General features: G+C 38.6%; 2 protein-coding genes across 3 annotated transcripts in view; both read right to left on the reverse strand.

Annotated features, from left to right (window-relative positions):
• Positions 1–18,114, reverse strand: part of LRRD1 (leucine rich repeats and death domain containing 1) — a 64,260-nt gene that overhangs the window by 42,044 nt on the left and 4,102 nt on the right.
• Positions 14,003–18,114, reverse strand: part of KRIT1 (KRIT1 ankyrin repeat containing) — a 41,361-nt gene continuing 37,249 nt past the window's right edge. For both annotated transcript variants that reach the window (XM_010587272.3, XM_003407151.4), the window contains exons 16-17: positions 14,908–15,024; positions 14,003–14,418 (exon numbers count right to left, since the gene is read on the reverse strand). In XM_010587272.3, coding sequence (XP_010585574.1) covers positions 14,350–14,418; positions 14,908–15,024 — 186 coding nt within the window. In that variant the 3' untranslated portion in view covers positions 14,003–14,349. The remainder of the gene's footprint in view (positions 14,419–14,907; positions 15,025–18,114) is intronic.

Genomic DNA, 18,114 nt, shown 5'->3' on the forward strand with positions numbered 1-18,114 from the left:
TTTTTAATTCACTTCTGAATTAAATGTAACATTTATTCAGAATTTTTATACCTATGTTCATTAATTTTGCTGATAATTTTCCCTTTTTGTACTGCTCTTGTCCAGTTTTGTTATCAAAGTTATACTAGCCTCATAAAATGTGCTGAGAAACTTACCCTAATTATTTGTTAAAGCACTTTATATCTCATAGGAATAACCTGTTCGCAGAAGGTTTGGTAAAATTCACTTTTGACCTCTTATTAAATTGATTTGATGATTACTGGTTTGTTCAGGTTTCCCTTTCTTCTTGAGACATGTGGGAAAGTAATCTTCTTTCCCCAGCTTCATGTTTCCATGTGGAAGAAACTCTACTCATGAAATGCTGTTGGCCTAGAGCATCATCCCTATAATCTCCCCTCTGCAGAGGAGAAGAGACATGGCTGACTGACAAGATCAAAAGAGTTTAGACCTCGATGGCTCAACCTCTTCTGAGCTCTCTCTTTCCAGTCTTTCTGCCTGCACAGATATGTCCTCTAGTCAGCTGTCTCCCACAGTATAAGAGGACTCCAATCCTGTTGGGGGAAGCCAAGGCTGTTCAGCTGTGTGATGATGGAGTAAATAAAATTGAGGGGTGAATCATGACAAGTCCACTTAGTTACAGATGGTGCCCTGGTGGTGCAGTGGTTAAGCAAGCATTCGGCTGCTAACCAAAAGGTCAACAATTGAATCTACCAGTCGCTCCTTGGGAACACTATGGGACAGTTCTACTGTCCTATTGAGTCAGTATGAGTCAGAATTGACTCAACAGCAATGGGTTTTGTGTATTCAAAAAGAATCGGTTGACATTCAAACATTTTAGGGGGTAGCATATGATCAAGAACCGATGGCACTGAAGGAAGAAGTCCAAGCTGCACTGAAGACATCAGCAAAAAACAAGGCTCTGGGAATTGACAGAATACCAACTGAGATGTTTCAACAAACCAATGCACCATTGGAAGTGCTCACTCATCTATGCCAAGAAATTTAGAAGACAGCTACCCGGACAACCAACAGGAAGAAATCCATATTTATGTCTCTCCCAAAGAAAAGTGATTCAACTGAATTAAAAAATTATTGAACAATATCATTAATATCACATACAAGTAAAATTTTGCTGAAGATCATTCAAAAGTGGTTGCAGCAGTACACTGACAGGAAACCGTCAGAAATTCAAGCCAGGTTCAGAAGAGCACGTGAAACTAGGGACATCATCGCTGATGTCAGATGGATTTGGGTTGAAAGCAGAGAATACAAGAGAGATGTTCACCCGTGTTTTACTGACTATGCATAGGCATTTGACTGTGTGGATCATAACAAATTATGAATAATGTTGTGAAGAATGCGAATTCCAGAACACTTAATTGTGCTCATGAGGAACCTGTACACAGACCAAGAGGCAGTCATTCGAACAGAACAAGGGGATACTGCGTGGTTTAAAGTGAGGAAAGCTGTGCGTATGCTCTGTATGCTGAGCAAATAATACGAGAAGCTGGACTATATGAAGAACAGGGCATGAGGATTTGAGGAAGACTCATTAACAACCTGCGTTATGCAGATGACACAACCTTCCTTGCTGAAAGCGAAGAGGACTTGAAGCAGTTACTGAAGATCAAAAACTACAGCCTTCAGTATGGATTGCACCTCAACATAAAGAAAACAAAAATCCTCACAACAGGACCAATAAACAACATCATGATAAACTGGGAAAAGATCGAAGTTGTCAAAGATATCATTCTACTCAGATCCACAATCAACACCCAAGTTAGCAACAGTCAAGAAATCAAAAGACACACTGCATTGGGCAAATCTGCTGCAAAAGACCTCTTTAAAGTGTTGAAAAGCAAAGATGTCACCTTGAAGACTAAGGTGCCCCGACCCAAGCCATGGTATTTTCAGTCACCTCATATGCTTGTGAAAGCTGGACAATGAATAAGGAAGACTGAAGAAGAATTGACGCCTTTGAATTGTGGTGTTGGCGAAGAATATTGAATATACCATGAACTGCCAAAAGAACGAACAAATCTGTCTTGGAAGAAGTACTACTAGAATGCTCCTTAGAAGCAAGGATGGTGAGGCTACATCTCACATATTTGAACATATTGTCAGGAAAGATCAGTCCCTGGAGAAGGACATAATGCTTGGTAAAGTAAAGGGTCAGGAAAAAGCAGAAGACCCTCAATGAGATGGACTGACACAGTGACTGCAACAATAAGCTCAAGCATGACAACAATCATGAGGATGGTGCAGCACCAGTCAGTGTTTCATTCTATTGTACATAGGGTGGCTATGAGTCAGAACCATCTCGATGGCACCTAACGAAAACAACAATAACGTACGGAAGAAGTAGAACTACCCAAAGGAAGAACAGATGGTGGAGTAGCAACCAAGATGGCCCCTACAAGCCGCTTATTAAGATAACCACTAGTGAATATCATACTTTTTTTTTCAAACTTCACTTGCCAACAGGGTAGGTACTAGCCACACATGGCTATTTAAATGTAAATTAATTAAAATCAAATACAACTGCAGTTCAGTTCCTCAGTCACACTAGCCAAGTGCTCAATAGTCACATGTGGTTAGTGACTACTGAACAAACAGTGCAGGTTTTGAACACTTCTATTATCACAGACTGTACATAGCAGTGAATCCCGAATTAACATATTGTGAATATTTAACACACAGTGATGATTTCCATTTATTTTACTTATGTGATCAAATTTACTTATTTCAAATATTATTTGAAAAGCCATTTTTTCATGGCTGCAATATGTGCCCTTGAAAAATGTGCCATCAATGATTTAACCATTCCCATATTGTCAGACATTTAGATTGTGCCTAGTTTTATGGCGATGCACATGTTTGAAGATGAATCTTTGACTAGATCTGTAATTGCTTCCTATGGATGAATTCCCAGAAGAGAATCGCTGTGTCCAAATGTATGAACATTTGAAAGGCTTATACACACAGCTAAGAGACAGCCTTTCTCCCCTCACTCTCACAAGCACTGAGCTTTGAAAGCAAACACTGGCAATTTTATAGACAAAAATAGATCCCAACTCTGTTTTAATAAATATTAGTGAAGTTAAACAATAATTCAATGCAATTTGTTACATATCTGAAAAATGTTGTACAACTGGACGATTAGGAAACCACAAGATTTTTTTATATTCTACAGCATCAACAAATTGTTTCCAAGACTATAGGAAAAAGATCATCCAATAAGGGCTAAAGCAAAGTGGGACACAATGCAAACATGCGACAAGTGGGAACTCCTGGAACACGGAGACTCACTGCTGCCACTGCCGTGGAGTTGATTCCGACTCAGCCACCCTGTAGGAGAGAGTAGAACTGCCCCATAGAGTTTCCAAGGCTTTGTAAATCTTTAAGGAAGCCGACTGCCACATCATTCTCCCCGGAGCCGCTGGTGGGTTCGGGTTCGAACTCCCGCCCTTTTGGACAGCAGCGTCAGCAGTCGAGCGCTTTAACCACTGCGCCATAAGAAGGCCGGAAATGGGAAAAGAAGCAAACCTGGCCTTGGCTCAGAGGCCCGCTGAAGTCACAGCGCTTCCCATCACCCGGAGGCTCTTGGCGGGGGCGGCTGCGGCTGCGGCTGCGTTCACGGGACCGACAGGGGGCGCGCGCGGAGCACCCATCCCGGGGCCAGGGGGTTGAGAGACCGGGCCCCCGCGCGTTTGTGAGCTGGCCCTTGGTCACACTAGGGTCCCGGAAGGAGAGGCCTGCGGCCTTTACTGAACTGCGGGAGGTGGGACGCGCGCCTGTCGCCGCGTGCCTGGTACCGTGCGGGTTAAAGAAAGCGCGTCTGAGTCCTGGGCTTGCGCATTAGAAACTCGGGGAAGATTTTACAACCAGGTCAGTCCCCCGGAAGTTCTGATTTAATTGGCCTGAAGACGGCCTGGATCTCTGATTCTCCTCAGCAGACAGGATAGACTACTGGCCTAGGCCTTGGTCCTCAAAGGTTCTCAACGCTCGCCAACTTCAGTCCAGCTTCGTCTGGACGGTCGCGTTCCGAGATGCTTCTACCGAGAGCTTTGTTCTCCTGCCTTGTGTTGGGCTCAGCAAGCGGGGTGAACAGCAAGCGGTATACGTACGCTGGCAATGGCACTTAGTAACAAAGAGGACCCAGTTTCTCAGTGTTAAGTACACCGCCTCACTTAGTCCAACCTCCATTGTCTCGTTCACCTCAAGCCCATTCATTCTTCGGGCACGGCTGGTTCACAAACCACGAATGAGTGAAAGTGGGCAGTAGGAGCCTTGGAATATCCAAACATAATCATCTCACGGAAGTGGGGATTCACCATTGTTTAAAGGGGGTTTCTGGAGACAACGAGGATTTAGAGTTTTGGAGATGGATCTGCCTTTGCCGTTACTACTAGAAAGGGTATTATTGGGAGTGAGCGTAGGGGCGGGAGAGGTGGCTGTGCTTTGAGAAAGATTCTGCGGTGATTGTGACCTCCCTTTTCCCAACCTTCCAGACATACCCAAAGGCAGCAGGACAAGTCAAAGGTACGGAAAGACTGAATCTCAACATAACCAAAACACAGTATTAGAAAAGTAGGTAATATTTGTATAATAACCCAAAAACCCAGTGCCGTCGAGTTGATGAGGATGTAATTCAAGAACCAGATACAGAGCTATTAGAAAGGGAAAGTAGAAACTTAAAAAGGATCTTGTTTCATTTATTAATACCAGTATCTAAAATATAGCATGATTGAGTAAATCAATATGAATTTTACTATGATTGAAATTAATTCTAAAGTGCCACTTGAATTCCTTCTTATCTTTTGATGAAAAACGGGAACAGGAACACATATCATTGCCTGCATTTCCAGATGATGTTTAAAATGTCCTTGAAGTGCTAGTTTAGTGGGAAACCCCCACTGTGTTGTTACCAACAAAATCATTTGCAAGGCAGGCACCCTTAACTGTGTTGGGAGTAGGGGGCTGCCTGCTCCAGGCCTGGCTGCATTTGCCTTGGTGAAGAGTGGTAGCCCTCCTGTTATAGCCTTCTTTTCCATAACTCGTCATTTTCAAATTGTCCTAGTGTATAACCCCTCACTGCCATTACCAGCAAATTTCAATTTGGAATTTAACGTTACATAGTGAATAAGCTTAAACTTAACGGAATTTATGATGAGTAAATTAATTTAGGGCTCCTGACATGAGATGGGGCTATGCTGAATAAGTAAAAGTGCTTATCCATCTTTCTATCTGCAAATGATTCATCATCTTAGGTTCTTTCCTGCTCACTGTCTTATTGGCATGTATCCAGTAAATGCAAACAAAAAGTAATACCAGCTTCTGTAAAATACAACTGGGAATGTAACTTATTAAAACATCATGTAGCACATTCAAAAAGTTTTCCAGACTGGTTTATCAGATTGAACCCACTTGTAGTACCACCCAAAACACATTCCAAGTTGTCTTAGTCTTATGCCATCATTGATTTTCATTATTGAATGTAATTAGTTGGCTTTTAATATTTAATATAATTTTAACTAATTTAAAAGAAAGTTTTGCATTTTTGTCATCAATGATTAATATTTTCCCATTTTTGAAAGCTGTCTGCATTTCCAAATATATAACCTCTCTGTTAATCTACTTTCATCACTCACTAAATGGAATTTTTTTACCGATTTATATTTTGATTAAATCTTTATATATTTTGGGTAAAATTTCAACACTTACGTAGGAAGTTCCAATTGTTTTTGTTAATATATCTGTTAGGATAGGTACAATAAAATTTATTTTTTTGATGCACACTTCTGTGAGTTTTAACAACACACTATTTATCAATAGCAATCAGTATACAGAGCAGTCCTTTTACCCCTCAAATTCCCTCAAGCTGCGTCTTTATCATCCACACACCTCTCCCCAATCCCTAACTCCTGGCAACCACTGATCTTCTTTCTGTTAGTTTTGCCTATGGGCCGGAATTGACTCGATGGCAATGGGTTTTTTTTTAGAATGTCATCTAAACGGAATCTTACAATATGGTACTTTTTGCATCTGGCTTCTGGCCCTTTGTGTAATACATTTGAGATTCATCATGTTGTTCATCAGTAGTTATTCCTTTTTATTGTTCAGTAGTATTCCATTGTATTTATGTTCCAGGGTTTGTTCACTCACCCACTGAAGAGCATCTGAGTTGTTTCCAGTTTTGGGTGGTTTTCGAAACTGTTGCTATAAACATTTTCATACTGATCTTTATGTGAACATAAGTTTCCAGGGTAAACATCTAGCAGTGGAATGGCTAGGTCCTATAGTAGGTGTATGTTTAACTTATAAGAAACTACCAAACTGTTTTCCAAAATGGCTGTATCACTTTGCATTTCTGTTAGGCATCTGAGTTCTAGTTGCTTCACATTCCCTGATTGTTTTGCTTTCCTTTTGATGTTCTATTGTGTACATTTAAAAGGCATTTTAAACCCATCTCTCAGGCTAGCAATTTTTAAAAATATCCATAAATGAATGTGCTCCATATTATATGCTTATCAGTTTTGCTCCAGTAATATTAAATCTTATTTTAATATTTAATTTTTGCCTATATAAAATTTATTCAATACATACTGTGCAGGATGGTACAAAGCTATTTCTTTTCCATACCGATATCCATTCATCCCAATTAGATTCTTTGTGGGTTGCCCTTCCTTTGCCCATTTCTAAAATATTGGTATTCTTTTTTGTAAATCTTACTGTCATTTTATTTATTGTACTTTAGATGTTTACAGAACGAACTAGCTCCTCATTAAACAGTACACATACTGTTTTATGACGCTGGTTAACAACCCAACGACGTATCTTCACTCTACCTTCTCGACCTTGGGTTCCCTATTACCAGCTTTCCTGTTCCCTCCTGCCTTCTAATCCTTGCCCCTCAGCTGGTCTACCCCTTTAGTCTCGTTTTGTTTTATGGGCCTGTCTAATCTTTGGCTGAAGAGTGAACCTCAGGAGTGATTTCATTACTAAGCTAAAAGGCTGTCCCTGGGCCGTACTCTCCAGGCTTCTGTCAAGCCATTGAGTCTAGTCTTTTTTTGTTAGAATTTTGTTCTACATTATTCTCCAGCATTGTCCGGGAACCTCTACTGTGATCCCTGTCAGAACAGTACAACCATCTAGTTGTACTGGACTTGGACTGGTGGAAGCCATGGTGGTTGTGGTCCATTAGTCCTTTGGACTAATCTTTACCTTGTATCTTTAGTTATCTTCATTCTCCTTTGCTCCCGAACAGATGAGACCAGTGGAGTATCTTAGGCTCGCAGGCTTTTAAGACTCCAGATGCTACTCACCAAAGTAAAATGTAGAACATCTTCTTCATCAACTATGTTGTGCCAGTTGAGCTAGATGTTCCCAACACCATGGTCCCCCACAGCCCTCAGCCCAGCAATTCGGTCCCTCAGGGAGTTTGGATATGTCTATGGAGCTTCCGTGTCCTTGCCTTGGACAAGTTGTGCTGGTTTCCCAGTACTATGTACTGTCTTACCCTTCGCCAAAGTTACCACTTATCTATTGTCTATTTAGTGTTTTTCCATCCCTACTCCTTCCCTCCCTTGTAACTATCAAAGATTGTTTCTTTTTGTGTGTAAACCTTTCATGAGTTTTTACAGTAGTGGTCTCATACAATGTTTGTCCTTTTGTGACTGACTTATTTCACTCAGCATAATGCCTTCCAGATTCATCCATGTTGTAAGATGCTTTGTAGATTCATCACTGTTCTTTATTGTTGCATAGTACTCCATTGTGTGTATGTACCATAGTTTATCCATTCATCTGTTGATGGGCATCTAGGCTGTTTCCACCTTTTTGCTATTGTGAACAATGCTGCAATGAACATGGGTATGCATATGTCTATTCGTGATGGCTCTTATTGCTCTAGGATATATTCCTAGGAGTGGGATTCCTGGATCATATGGTATTTCTATTTCTAGCTTTCTAAGGAAGCACATATCATTTTCCAAAATGATTGTACTATTTTACATTCCCACCAGCAGTGAGTGCATATGAGTTCCAATCTCCATGCAGCCTCTCCAGCATTTGTTATTTCCTGTTTTTTTTTTTTTTTTTATTTGTGCCAGTAATGCTGGGGTGAGAATGTATCTCAGTGTGGTTTTGATTTGCATTTCTCTAATGGCTAAGGGTCTCAAGCATTTCCTCATGTGTATGTTAGCCGCTTGAATGTCTTCTTTGGTGAAGTGTGTGTTCATTTCCTTTGCTCATTTTTTAATTGGATTATTTGTCTTTTTGTTGTAGAGGTGTTGGATTTTCCTGTAGATTTTAGAGATTAGACCTTTGTCATATTCATCTGAGTCAAAAATTTTTTCCCAGTCTGTAGGTTTTCTTTTCACTCTTTTGGTGAAATCTTTTGACAAGCGTTTAAGTGTTTAATTTTTAGGGGATCCCAGTTATCTAGCTTATTTCTGGAGTTTGTGTTGTTAGTTATGGTTGTATCCTGTTAATGCTGTGTATTAGGCCCTCGAGCACTGATCCAATTTTTTCTTCTATGATATTTACAGTTTTGGGGTTTATATTTAGGTCTTTGATCCATTTTGAATTAGCTTTTGTGTATGGTGGGAGGTATGGGTCCTGTTTCATTTTTTTGCAGGTAGATATCCAGTTGTGCCAGCACCATTTGTTAAAAAGACCGTCCTTTCCCCATTTGATGAAATTTGGGCCCTTGTTGAAGATCAAGTGTCCATAGGTGGATGGATTTTCATCTGGGCTCTCAATTCCATTACATTGGTCAATGTATCTGTCATTGTACCAGTACCAGGTTGTTTTGACTACCATAGCTGTATAGTAGGTTCTGAGGTCAGGCAGTGTGAGTCCTCCTACTTTGTTCTTCTTCAGTAGTCCTTTACTTATCGGGGGCTTCTTCCCTTTTCCATATAAAGTTAATGATTAGTTTTTCCATCTCTTTAAAGAATGTTGTTGGTATTTGGATTGGGATTGCATTGTATTTGTAAATTGCTTTGAGTAGAATTGTCATTTTCACAATGTTGAGTCTAAAATATTGGTATTCTTAATTGTGGCATCATCTAGCCTGCTTCTCACTCTGTTTACTCCTGGAAATCTGTTCTGGAGTTTCAACTGCTATCTCCAGCAGAGCTCTCCGAGTTCAGGCCTGGGAATTTTATTGATCATTGAACATCTCCACCTGCATGTCCATTAGGCCCCAGGAACCCAATATATTCTTTCAAAGTTTTCTCCTCCATTCCCTATTTTAGGCAGTATATGGCACTATTTTCCCAGCTGCCAGAGAGAGGTGAATTATTCATGACTTCTACCTCTTTATTTTCTATATCCAAGAGGATTTGTCAAAACATTGATCCATCTCTCCCTATTGGCCATTGCCTTAGTTCAGCCTCATTGCCTTATACCTTCTGGCCTAGAACCAACCCTTCAAGCCCTTTTGCACACTGGCCCAGCGTAATCTTTCAACATACAAATCTGAGCTAGTCACATCCCAAAGGCTCCAATATGTCTCCTGACTAGCAGGCAACACACAACCTTCAAGACCTGCTCCACCTCCCCCACCTTTTTAAAACCTATCCAGCTTTGACTCCTTTCTGGATTCAGAAGCCAGGCTGCCAGATTTTGAATGCTGACTCTGCACTTACAATCGTTGACCTTGGACAAGTAATGTATTCTCTTCATATATATTGTATTCAAAATCAGTCAATATATGAAACGAAAACATTTACATCACTGTAAATGTTTGGCTCCTAGACTTTATAAAAGATAGAAAACTTAAATATATCTACATATTTTTATTACAATCATACATCATTTCTAATCCACTTATACTCTGGAGCCATATGCCTGGATGTGAATCTCAGATCTACTACTTATTAGCCGCGTTATCTTTGGCTAGTGTGATCATTAAGGTTGTGCGTCGACTTGGTTGGGCCGTGATCCTCAGTGGTTTGGGAGTTATGATGTAATCTGGCAGTCGTATAGGATGTGACCAACATCATGATGAGATCTGATATAATGTGATAACTTCCATGATGGGATCTGCTGTGAATCAGTTGAAAGGGAGTTTCCTTGGGTGTGTGGACTGCATCCAGTTGAAAGGGAGTTTCCTTGGGTGTGTGCACTGCATCCTATATAGGTGGACTTTCTGGCAAGGCTCGTGGGCTCTTGCTCGCTCTGGATCCTGCAGCTGGCTCCTGTTCATCTGACCTCTAGTTCTTGTGACTTGAGCTAGCAGCTCATCTGCCATCTTGCCTGCTGATCTTGGGATTTGTTGGTCTCCTCAGCCTGTGAGTCATAGCCCTCCTGTCTGACCTGCTGATCTTGGGTCCACCAGCCCCTGTAGCTCCGTGAGTCGAGAGAAGCCTCCAGCCTCAACCAGGGAATTGGGACTTTCCAGCCTCTACAACTGTGTGAGCCATTTCCTTGACATAAATCTCTATATTTACATGCTTTACTGGTTTTGCTTCTCTAGAAAACCCAGCCTAAGACAGCTAGTTACTTTAATGCTCTCAGTTTTATTATCTGTAAAAAGTGAATAATAGTATCTGGAATCAACTCGACGGCACTGGGTTTGGTTTTTGGTTTTTCTGCCTCATAGTTACTGTTGTAAAGATTAAAGGAATTAATATATGTAAACGTGTGTTCGAACAATGTCAGGCACGTAGTAAGCACTATTTTAAGTATTAGCTATTATTATTTAATTCAGGGTGCGGGAGATAAGTCTCAAATCCAGTCCATCCTGGGTGCTGTTGCATGAATCGCATGCTTCCTTCTAACATAGAAATTAGCACAAATGTATCCAAATTGATCCCGCTAGACCCTAAGAAGTCTGAAGGATATTTCTTTGCCTCAAGCACTCTGGCCTTCTTTAAGAACCCCCAGGGCTTGCTCCCTCTCAGCTTTCAGGCCTTTTCAGTCTGCCTACCTACCCATCCCTGTCCAAATAACAAATATGACCCTAGAGGCATTCTGACTTTGTTTATAAACACAAACATTGAAAGAGAATCATACCAAGAGAGACTGACTTTTGTTTCCAAAGTATTTTCTCACATGCATGCACTCAAGCCAATTTAATTTCTTGATCAGTTTTCTACACAGTACAGCAAAACAGTATACATTTTTGTTTTTATTTTACTGAAATTATTTTCATTGCAAGTGTCTTTTCTATGTAAATTATAAGCAAATTGGGTCATTAATCATATTTTTGCACACATCAAATTTTACCTATTACTCCCAAAGAATTTCACAGGATCAAATTTAAATCTAAATATTATAGATGCAATTCTATTAAATCTGTTCAACTGTAGGCAGTTTTAGCCTGTCAGTTCTATTTTGTTTGAATATTTCTATCAAGTCTAATTTTACTAGGGCCCATTTTAAATCTTACAAGATGTGGTTCTTCATTAAGTTTTTCTAGATTCACCATGTGCAGCGTTAGCTAGTCTGGTCTTATTTCTACAGTGGAAATTCATTCATAGATATCTGGATGAACCACTGTTCGAATTTATTTCTTAGCTAAGCATGAGAAAATTGTAATTTCCCTCATCAGTTCTTCCGAATTGTTTTTAGGACTGAAATATTTCACCCTGTCTTCCTTCCCCGTCAGATGCCAGCTCAAGCATTACTTCCTCAGGGAAGCCTCTCTTGGCTTCTCTGACTAGATGAAATTTCTCTCATTACACTCAGTACATTTTACTTTCTCTTCACCCACTTATTAGTTTATCATTATATATTTTTACGAGCATTTGATGTCTCCCTCATTTTGTTCCCTGAAAGCAGGAATGTTATTTTTCTTACCACTGGGTCCTTGGCACATAAAATACACTCAAATTATTCAAAGAATGATAAAAAAGGCGAATAGTTATCTTTTATCCTAATATTGCCTATTAGGAATTCAACAAAAGCTATTTGAATTTCCCTGTTATTGTTTATTTCTGGTTTGTTATGGTCTGACAGATGGTTATCAATTATTTTTATTTCAATACCAACTTTGAAAATGGACTTTTTCACATTACTTGTTTTAAAACCGTTAATGGATTTACTACTCTAGTAGTCTTCTCTCGCCTACAGGGCTGCCATACCATATAACTCCAGGTGGGCACACTCAATTATGGAGCAGGGAGTTGTAGAATGTGGTATCAATGCATCCTCACTATGCTATGTAAGGAAAAGCATTCAACTGTCTCTCCTAGCTAAAATTGGTTAGAACAACAGTTCTAAACTCTAGCTGTGCATCAAAATCACATGGGATACTTTGACTGCAGAGCCAGGATTAGTGCATAGGATGAGTGTGGGAGAAGTAGTAAGACATTAACCTGAATGAAAAGGCTAACATAGAGTATTAAGGGCCTTGTATTCAATACTAAGAAACTGGGATTTAATTCTACATGTAGTGAGGAACCATGAAAGGTTTTCATAGGGTGATAAGTAACCAGATCTATAAGAAAGTTAACTTGGCACAAGCATGGCTGGATATAGAACCTGAGTCTAGGGTAGGAAACTACTGTAAGCCCAGGAATAAATGGCGAGGACTTGAACTAGATAGCTGCTGCGCAAACAGGAAGGAATGCAATGGGAAAAAACTCACAAGACGTTTGACAGGACTTGACCAATGGAATGTATGGGGTAAGAGAAGTGGGAGAAGCTGAAGACCACTCCAAGATTTACAGGCTAAGCAACTGGATGCAGTTTGATGATGCTATTACCAAAGAGAATGCAAGTGGAAGGACAGAATAGGGCAAGTAGAGGGAACAAACAGTGGTTCCAGCTATGATGAAGCTCAAGTTCCTTGAAGGTGATTTAGGTGGAGCTAGAATAACAGGAAATTGGAAATTAAGGCCTAGAGCTTAAAAGAGGTTGAGGCTGAAATTTTTGGTTTGAGAGTTATCAGGGTATTTAGTAACAGTTAAGGCCACTGGAATGGATAAAACAGAACAGGGCATGGTCTAGGTTGAATCAAAAGTGCCTAACACAGAATTAAAGATAAATCAGGCTTTCTTGTTAGCCTTACTTAACATGTAATCTTAATAAGGCTCAGACATAGCACCACTGGAGGCCTGGAGACACAGCGGTTAAGAGCTCAGCTGCTAACCAAAAGGGTGGCAGTTCAAATCCACAACCGTTCCTTAGAAACCCTATGGGGTAGTTCTACCCTGTCCTACAGAGTTGCTGTAAGTCAGAATCAACTCAACAGCCAACAGGTTTGGTTTTTTGGTTTACAGCACAATTAAAAATAGATAGAAATTAATGTGAAGAGTAAATAATGGTATGTAAAAGCTATCTGTAATTTGTAGGACAACTTTAAACATGCATATTGTATCTCTGAACTTCTTTAGAACAAATCAGTATAGTAGCTTGGAAAGACTCAGTTTCTAAACTTATTAAACACCAGATTAATCAAATTAGTTCCTCAACTATGATATCGTTATTCCCCTACAAAAAACAAGCAGATCTACTTTATAATCTACCTTATACAATGTAAAGGTAATAGAAACGATTAAGCCAACTGATAAAAACACAACATATACTTAATAAATGCAATATCCAGAGATTGTCTTTAATCTGTGTCTATGCATCTGTGTGCTTGTGTGCCAGGCAATTTTGTGTCATTTATTTAACATTAATAATCCAAATTCCTTACTGGGTCTGAAATTATCTCAATAGGAACAACAAAAAAAAACCCAAAACTTAAGATTCCCAGGTCCTGCTTTTAGAGACTGACTGAACATGTCTGAGTCTCTGAAATCCTCATTTTTATCAGGCACCCAAGGTAATTATGATGTAGGGAGTTTGGGAACTATACTTTGAGAAAAACTACCTTACACTAGATATACATTTTAAGACAGGTTTTTAAAAACATGTTGAGAAATGTTCTTTTAGATTACAGAAAAACATTTTCAAATAATGGTGATACATGGTTTAAGTGTAGAAAATGCATTTTCTTTATTCAAATCATGTTCACTTTCAGTATATTTTAAAATAAAACGCCAAGTTATACCAAAAGCTTATTTTCATTTTATTGTATTCCACTCCAAAATCTTTACTATTTACTGAAAATAGCTGTTTATAAAGCTTATTATTTTGTCTAAGATTATATAGGCTATCAATCTACACTTTTTTGTGTTTCTCTCAAAAGTCAGACTAGCTTATAAGGATATTATATAAAACTAATTGGTATATTACACACCAAACATAAGTACAGATTCTGTACAATGTAACAGTATACATATATTTTACAAGAAATTAAATGTCTTGTTAAAAGCAATATATTAAGAAATCTTTCATGGAAAAAAATCTGCATCACAAAATATGGCGGCTTAAGTATCAGCTTTTTTCCTTTCATAAATTTCTTTCGGTGGGCATTAACTGTCCATTTAGCTTCATTAACAGTTTTACCACGAGACCAGCCTACAAGGTAAAATATATATTAATAACACAAATGAAACAGGTCAGAATATATAAAGGATATACACAGCAGTGGGCAGTTTCCTATAAATCTGAAAGGGAACTTTCTTACTAGAAGGCAGCTTGTCAAGAAACAGTATAGAAGGAGTATCTTTACTCAGGCTTTTGAAGGGATTTAAGAAGTGACATGCTGGGCACAGCTAGTGGCTCAGACAGGATACTGACCGAGGAGACGGGAAGACTGCCTGATACCGTGATAGAAGAGACAGGGAATACTAACCAAATTTAATGAAATGGCAGGGAAAAAAAAAAAAAGTTTAGTTGTTATAAAACAAATAAATTTAGATAAGTTTTTGGTTTTGCTTGCTTAAGTAAGGTCTGCCTCTTTTCCTTGGTTTTAGATTATCTTAATTTAATGTAATATTTATTATGTCCCTTTAAAAAAAATTTTACTAACACAACAGAGGTTCAAAATAACTGGTAAGTATTTACCTGTTTTGTGTGTACTATAAAGCTCATCTTATTTTCCATACTATGGATCTGAAAACATGTATCGGCATCTCCCAATTGCCACATAAAACAACCATACTTAAGACTGATGAGTAAAGCCTGCAACATAATTAGAAGTCATTACTGAAACATCTATTAAAAACATCTATCTTCTCTCACTGGTATCTATGCTTACCTAATCAGACCTAAACATAACGGTTTTGAACATTATAATAATAATGAGCCCTGGTGGTGCAATAACGCACTCAGCTGCTAACCGAAAGGTTAGTGGTTTCAATCCACCAGCCGCTCCTCAGGAGAAAGATGTGGGAACCCTACCGGCAGTCCTACTCTGCTTTATAGCTTTCCCCCGAGTTGAAATGAACTCGACAGCAGCAGGTATTCAAAGTGCTCACACTCTAACCTCACACAGCCTGCAGCACAGAACCATGTAGAGGGTAGACTCTTAGGACACTGCCTTGAACAATGATGTTTTTTGTATCAGATTGAGAAAAATTTTAAAGATGCTTATTTTATCAGTAGCTTTCAGGAAAATTGAATGTACTGCACGTTTTTATTTCCTCCATGTTAAAAACAAACTTAATTTATCTACTACCTTTCTTTTGAAAATTCACATAATAGTTTCAGATCTGAAATTTATGTAACAGGTAACATGTTGACTTAGGCAACTAAAAATAAGTATACTGATATACTGATACACTTAGGCAATGTTATCTCACTAAAAATGAGTATACTGATATACTGATTGTAAAAATAAACACAATTTTAAAATTAATAATATAGTCTTTATAAAATCAACAGAAGAACAGAGGGACTAATTAAAAACTAGTATTAGAGTAACCCATGCTAATATAACTCCATATTTAAGTAGCCACTCAATATATCCTTTTAATTATTTTTAATAATAATTCTCTCTTAGCAGTAACTTGCATTTTCTTGCCCTATTATATGTATTCCTTGTATATACATACACAAAGAATGTGTGCATGTGGACCTTTAAAATATATGTTTAGAAACATCAGCTCTCCATTATTGGAGTTCTTATAATACTGAATGTAAATAGTAAACTAATGGTATGTCAAAAAGATAATGGCTTAGGGCATTTTTAAAGTGAGGGTAAACACATTTTAATTAGTTTACAGGAATGTACATTATAAATAATGAGGAGACTGATACCTCGTTTGAAAAACAGCTATCTACGTTCGTATTGTAAAATATAACTTCATAGATAGGATATGCTAAAAGAGCCACTTACCAAGGTACAGTCTGAAAAATCTATTCAAGGTATCATAGGAACCTTAAACTGCTATATTTTGTGTCAGTCACTTGAAATTTAATCCAGAGTCAGTGTCCATTAATACCGCCTCAAAACTGTATCTGTGGTTTGGCAAGTCCTCTATTACATGGAGGTCAGATTTTCAACAAAAGCACTGAATTCATACATTAAAAAAAATTTTTTTAAAGGATAATGTGCAGTGAGGATGAAATTCGTGAGAAGCCCACAATAATGAAAACAAGCCAAAAAATCCACATGGTGGTTTTGAGTGATCAGTCTGCTCCAGGAGGAAAAAGCAGCTCTCATTAGGAGGTGAGACCTACAAAGGGCCAAACTAATGCATCCCATGAAGAGTTTTACATGCTATTGAAGATATTTTTGCAGATAAAAGTATTTATTTTAGCAAACTCTATCAAATTCAACCCTAGCAGATCCTATTGAACCTATGACAACTGCGGACAAGCTAACTGTTCTCCTTTGATGACTGGAAAATGTCATCATCTTAGAGTTTTGAAGGGTACCATAAATTTATCAATGGCTTACAGAGCACAAGATAATGTTTAGCTGGACAGAAAACATCTTTACCTTTGGGCTCAATCATCTTTTTATATACCCAAGGATAGCATTTCTATTTATATTTCTAGAAATTGAATATTTTATCCTGAAAAAGCAGTATTAATTAATACTGCTATAATCCTTCTGCCTGCTACTGCTATCTGACTTAGTCAACTCCTAGACTAGAATATGATTCATAATATGAAATATTATGATATTGCCAAACCATCATTCAGATAATATAGGAAACGTGTTATTGTTGCCGAAGCTTGGAATACTATCTATCAAATGTGAAACATAAAATAGAGAAGAGGCTCAGCATCACATCCATAGCATTGCCATCCAGTTCTATGAAGAAGGGTTTGTAAAAGTGTAGATGTTGGTGTAAAACGCTCTCAAACGGCAGAGGAAAATTTTCCTGAAATGGTGAGGGCCATATCTTCTTCATTTAACAAGCTTTGTGCAACAGAAATAGAAAAGTGGTTACAAGCTAATAAGCAGCAGCTTATTTTGTGTGTTGAAAATACATACATATATATTTTGTGCTTTAGGTGAAAGTTTACAGAACAAATTAGTTTCTCATTAAACAATACACACATTGTTTTGTAACACTGGTTGCCAATCCTGTGACATGTCAACACTTTCCCTTTCTCGACCTTGAGTTCCCCTTTCCATTCATCTAGCTTTCCTATCCCCTCATGCCTCTCATCTTTGCCACTGGGCTGGTATGCCCATTTAGTCTCGTATACATGGTTGAACATGTGTTACTGTCTGTTTCATAGGCCTGTCTAATCTTTGGCTGAAGGGTGAACCTCAAGAATGATTTCAGTACTGAGTTAAAAGGGTATCCAGGAGCCATGCTCTTGGGGTTTCGCCAGTTTCTGTCAGACCAGTAAATCTGGTCTTTTTTTGTGAGTTTGAATTTTGTTCTACATTTTTCTCCCAGCTCTGTCCAGGACCCTCTACTGTGATCCCTGTCAGAGCAGTCAATGGTGGTAGCCGGGCACCATCTAGTTGTGCTGGACTCAGTCTGGTGAAGGCTGTGGTAGTTGTGCTCCATTAGTCCTTTGGACTAATCTTTCCCTTGTGTCTTTGATTTTCTTCATCCTCCCTTGCTTGCGAAGAGGCGAGACCAGTGGATTATCTTAGATGGTCGCTCACAAGCTTTTAAGACCCCAGACGCTACTCAACAAAGGAGAATGGAGAACATTTTCCTTATAAACTATGTCAATTGAGCTACATGTCCCCTGAGACCATGGCCCCCAACCCTCTGTTTTTGTCTGTATTTTCTTTTCCAGTTTCTTCTTTTTTTAACCCTATTGAACTCTGTAACACAAATTAATCTGTTTCCAGCATAT

Source organism: Loxodonta africana, chromosome 8 (genome assembly GCF_030014295.1).
Source record: "Loxodonta africana isolate mLoxAfr1 chromosome 8, mLoxAfr1.hap2, whole genome shotgun sequence".
Classification (NCBI taxonomy): Eukaryota; Metazoa; Chordata; class Mammalia; order Proboscidea; family Elephantidae; genus Loxodonta; species Loxodonta africana.